The following is a 5,362-nucleotide window of genomic DNA, read 5'->3' on the forward strand; positions in this document are numbered from 1 at the left end:
TGGTTCTATAGCAGGACCGATGGTGGCCGTGAACTTATCACAGTACTTTTTGCAAGTTATTTCGGTAATGATGGTCGGTCACCTTGGTGAACTATTTCTCTCGAGCACCGCCATAGCTATCTCTTTCAGTGCTGTTACGGGCTTCAGTCTTCTTGTAAGTGTTTCCATTTTTAAATTTTTACGAGTTTCACAAGTTGTCATTAATTTAGCGAACATGGTATGGTTAATCCTATCTTTTCTTCTGCTTTTTCTGAGGTGACTTGAATTTAATTCTACGCTTTGGAAGTCATGTGACAGCATATACAACAAAGATTTAAACGTTTAATTCGATTGAATTAGTTGCAATTTAAGTGTAATAGTGCTTTAGATTATTGTACTTCTTACTCCAAGCTTCATATAGTTATAGAATAGTAGCCCGTCCAATCTGTCGGTCAAGGTGAAGCCATAATATTGTTAGAATCATCAATACGATGGGCAAATCTTCTCAGACAGCTGAAGTAAATTCTTTGATATGTTTATGACTAACAGTTTGGAATGTCGACTGCAATGGAAACTTTGTCTGGCCAAGCTTATGGAGCTCAACAATATCGAAAACTTGGAACCCAAATGCACACTGCAATGTTTTGTCTACTTCTTGCCTGTCTTCCTGTGTCTCTTTTGTGGGCTAACATGGGGAAACTTCTTATTTTAATGGGCCAAGACCCTGCAATTTCAAGTGAAGCAGGTAAATTCACAGTATGGCCTATTCCTGCACTCTTTGGTTATGGAACTCTTCAGCCACTTGTTCGATATCTTCAAGTGCAGAGTTTGGTCACTCCAATGCTCATAAGCTCTTGTGCCACTGTTTTCTTCCACATAATTATCTGTTGGGCCTTGGTGTTGAAGTTTGAGCTAAATAACATTGGAGCAGCTTTAGCAATTGGCACGTCATACTGGCTGAATGTGCTATTACTCGGACTATACATGACGTTCTCTTCGGCCTGTGCTCAAACCCGCGTACAGGTATCTATGGAGCTATTCCATGGAATCAAAGAGTTCTTTCTTCTTGCCATTCCTTCAGCATTTATGGTTTGGTAACTTCTTTTCCTCTTCTTATTTTTTTGCATGCTTCTGATGAAAAAGTTAATGATTTGTATAGTAATTATATTTCTGGGTATGATCTTCATTAATGCCAATTGTCATGTTAATGACTGCAGCCTTGAATGGTGGTCTTTTGAGTTTCTAACCTTGCTGTCTGGACTTTTACCAAATCCAGAGCTCGAAGCCTCGGTTCTGTCAGTGTGGTATGTTCCCATTAGTATTTCACCCGGAACGATTTGATAATCAAAAGAAAAGTGGAAATGGTGTGTAATTTTCTATCTTCATGTCCTTGTAGCTAGACTGCTGATTTTATTGATCTTTTCCTTTTCATTTTGTTAAACAGTCTGGCCACCATCACAACACTCTTTACAATACCAGACGGTCTAGGTGCAGCTGCAAGGTTTGCTCCAACAAACAAAAACTCACCGAATGCATAATGTACTTCATTGTTCACGTTTCTCATCATTAGTCTTTCTTTCTGCCCCATGTTCTATAGCACAAGAGTCTCAAATGCATTAGGAGCTGGGAATCCAAAAGCAGCTATAATAGCTGTCCGCGCTGTGCTATTTCTTACGGTCTTAGAGACAGTTATAGTAAGCTCGATCCTCTATGCTAGCCGGCATGTGTTTGGATACATTTTCAGCAATGACCAGGAAGTCGTGGATTATGTCACATCCATGGCTCCTTTAATATGTCTATGTGTTATCTTAAATGGATTACAAGCAGTCCTTTCAGGTCATTTCTTGTTCTTCCCCAAAAGCTGCAGTAAACTCTTTATTATTATTGGATTTGCATTGGGAATTCTTGAGCAATTTCATGAGTGTTTCTTGCAAACAGGTATTGCTAGAGGGTGTGGATGGCAGAATTTGGGGGCTTATGCTAACCTCACAGCTTACTATCTTTTTGGGATTCCAGTTGCTGCAGCTTTGGGCTTTTGGTTGAAAATGAGAGGAGAGGGACTTTGGATCGGGATACAAGTTGGTGCTTTCGTGCAAATCGTTTTACTCTTTCTCATAACAAGTTGTCAGAATTGGAAGAAACAGGTTTGTTTCCCCAATCCAAATTTCTCTATAAGCCTATGATCTTGGTCTAATTCTAGAATATCATTTGGCATCATCCATTAACTATTCATAATATCATTTTCTGTTTTTGATTGCAGGCAAGTAAGGCAAGAGAAAGGATATTTGAGGGAAGATCTTCACAAGGAGAAGAGAATTTTATGAGCTAGTTTCTATGACGTAGTTGTAGAAGATTATTAATCATTGATCTTTTCCATTTTATGAAAGGACTAAGATTAGCGGCTTTTTCCATTCCTCTTGGCAATGAAGACTTGGTGCTATGGTAGTGTGTATAGTTTAATTAAGAACTGCACAATTTAGAATTGAGTTTGAAGCTAAAGGAATGTGTACATCGATGTGATGACATCATATCTCTGCTGAAAAAGAGTTTTCATTGGCGATAAACAAGTTGCAGTGCATAGTGACCACAGAATGGTTCGTTAAGAAAGCTGGTAATGCAATAAGATGACATGGTGCTGTAGGGTGGTTGGCTTTTTGGCACCTTTATTTATTGTTCATTTAGCAATTTAATCGAACATACACGATCAGTGGATGCTCTTTTATATGCAAATATACGGAGAAGAGAAGTGAATTTTATGCGTTTCATCGAAAATACTACATGCAAAAGAATTATTAATTGCACTAAATAAGAGATTTACAAATGATGCAAAGCTTATATCTTTTTCCCTTAGTTCTCCCATCTTTCGAAATCTTGATCTTTTCAAACTTCTTTGTCTCTCTTGTTTTACTCTCTTTATATCATCTGTCAACAGGCCAGTCTTGTTTTTAACTAAAGTTGCCATTTGTTCCTAAAAGAACGGTGAATAGTACGCTTAATGGTTTATTTATGGGCTCGGTGTTGAGGTGTTTTGATTTTTAATCTATAGTTGTGGAATGAAGCCAGTAGCTGTGGGCATTTTCCAAACATTTTAGGTTTTTCCCTTCCAAATATGTGGTTGGTGTATCAATGGCAGTTTGGAATATCTACCGCGCTAGAAACACTAAATATCCAAGCATACAGAGTTCATGCAATATCAAAAGCTTGGAATTCAAACTTACAGAGCTCTTCTCTCTCTCTCTCTCTCTCTCTTCTTCGCTTGTTTTTCTCTTTCTCTCATGTGGGTACATGGGTAAAATACTCATTTTTATGGGCCAATACCCTCAAATTTCAGAAGAAGCTGGTGAATTCTCAATGTGGCTTGTTCCTGCCTCTTCGGTTATCCAGCTGTTCAATCGCTTGTTCGGTTATTTCAAACACAATGTTTGATCTTTCCCTTTTGCTTACAAGCTCCTGTGTCACTCTTTGTTTTCGTATAATTCTCTGTTGGGTTCTTGTATTGAAGTCTGGATTGGCTAAACTTGGAGCAGCATTATCAGTCAGCTTGTCATATTGGACACATGCACTTTTACTTGGATGATACATGAAGTACTCTTCCAGCTGTTCAGAAGCCTGTGGCCCCGTATCTAAGGAGCTATTCCAAGGAATTTGGACAGGTCTTTCGCCTAGCTATTCCTTCTGCTTTTACGATTTGGTAATTTTCTTTTCCTTTCTTCCTTATGAAGTCGTGGAAAATAGTTCGTTTTATCATTTGCTTTACTTTGATGCACCCTTTCCTTTTGCTAATAAAGCTTTGAATGGTGGTTTTTGAGTTTCTCACCATCCTTTCCGGGCTCCTTCCAAATCCAAAGCTCGAAACTTCAGTTTTGTCTGTATGGTATGTTCTCTCTAGCTTCGAGATTAATAACTCCTAAAAGGGAAATGATAAGTTGAACAATTCATCACCTTTACAATTAACATTTTTGACTAATTTTTAACAGCTTAGCAACTATCTCAAATCTATTTACAATACCAGATGGACTTGGCACTGCAGCAAGGTTTGCTTCAACATACATGTACAAATATGATGTATATATATCTCATGCATAACGTCCCTATTTCTGCATGGTTTATTAGATGATTATTTTTGTTTTCGCCTTTCCGCTATTTAGCAATAGTCTCAAACGGAGCTGGGAACTCAGAAACAGCTCACATAGCTGTCAGAGTTGTGATGCTTCTTCAGTCTGAGAGTATATTCTAGTTAGCCCATCCCTGTTTTCGGATTTCGGTAATGAGAAGGAAGTTGTGGATCATGGAACAACAATGGCTCCTTTGGTGTGTCTCTTAGTCATATTGGAGAGCTTAAAATGTGTACTATCAGGTCAGTTCTCTTCTTGCTCTCCCCTCTCTTGTTTATGGTGACTGATGTTCATCAGACACATTAATATTTAGGACAGTGTAATATATCTGTAATTTCCTTCAAAATCCTACCCAGGTGTTGCTAGGGGTTGTGGATGGCAAGACTTTGGGGCTTATGTCTATCTGGCCGCGTCCTATCTCTGTGGCATTCCAGTTGCTGCTGCATTGGGTTGGGTTTCTGGTTAAAGTCGAGAGGACCAGGCATTTGGATTGGAGGAATACAAGCTGGCGCTCTTTTGCAAACAATTTTGCTCTCTATCATAACAAGTCGTACGAATTGGGAAAAACAGATCCACCTGCAGCCTTTAATCACTATAAAAAAGTTAATGTATTATCACATTCAGTTGCAAATCCAACATCTGATATTTTGAAGCCGTTAGTAGACTCTAGTTGTGATTTGATTATATTTTTTACAATTTAAGCAATCATAGTAAAGAATGCAGTGTGGCTATGGTAGAGCTTGCTCCACCAATAGAGCATTAATGATGACCGTTAAATTGTAACAGTAAATATATAATTAATATTTATTTTTATAATCGTACGATTGTCGATAATGCTCTACAATGAAACAATTTCAACATAACTGGACCTTCTTAATAATATACTTAAATTGATTGATTTTCTAAGTGTTTATATTACGACTAACTTTAATTCATTCTATCAAATTTAATTTTACTTTTTTATGATTACTAATTTTTAGATCTAAATAATCTAATCTCAGAAAATTCATAAACTATTGAGAATTTGTTAAGTCTTCTAACCTATTTCTAATCTTTAAAGCTATATTTTCATAATGATCTAATAATTTTAATTCTCAGTAAGTTTTTATAAATTGACTTTTAGTTTTTTAGTAAGTTTTGCTGACTATTGCTAGTATGAGGAATGTGCTTAAATTGATTTTCCAAGTGTTCCATATTGCAACTGACTTTAATTCTTTCCATCAAATTTAATTTTACTTTCCTATGATTGTTAATTTTTAAATCTAAAT

At 36.9% G+C, this 5,362-nt stretch overlaps 1 protein-coding gene and 1 pseudogene across 1 annotated transcript in view; both read left to right on the forward strand.

Annotated features, from left to right (window-relative positions):
• Positions 1 to 2,616, forward strand: part of LOC18053467 (protein DETOXIFICATION 14) — a 2,834-nt gene extending 218 nt beyond the window's left edge. Inside the window, 7 exon segments of the mRNA XM_006448265.2 lie at positions 1 to 154; positions 529 to 1,073; positions 1,197 to 1,283; positions 1,424 to 1,480; positions 1,577 to 1,815; positions 1,918 to 2,123; positions 2,240 to 2,616. The exon segment at positions 1 to 154 is cut by the window's left edge and continues 84 nt beyond it. Coding sequence (XP_006448328.2) covers positions 1 to 154; positions 529 to 1,073; positions 1,197 to 1,283; positions 1,424 to 1,480; positions 1,577 to 1,815; positions 1,918 to 2,123; positions 2,240 to 2,308 — 1,357 coding nt within the window. The 3' untranslated portion in view covers positions 2,309 to 2,616.
• A 472-nt stretch (positions 2,617 to 3,088) lies between these two features.
• On the forward strand, positions 3,089 to 4,745 carry LOC112101032 (annotated as a pseudogene).
• The last annotated feature ends 617 nt before the right edge of the window (positions 4,746 to 5,362 follow it).

Source organism: Citrus clementina, unplaced genomic scaffold, assembly GCF_000493195.1.
Source record: "Citrus clementina cultivar Clemenules unplaced genomic scaffold, Citrus_clementina_v1.0 scaffold_2, whole genome shotgun sequence".
Taxonomy (NCBI): Eukaryota; Viridiplantae; Streptophyta; class Magnoliopsida; order Sapindales; family Rutaceae; genus Citrus; species Citrus x clementina.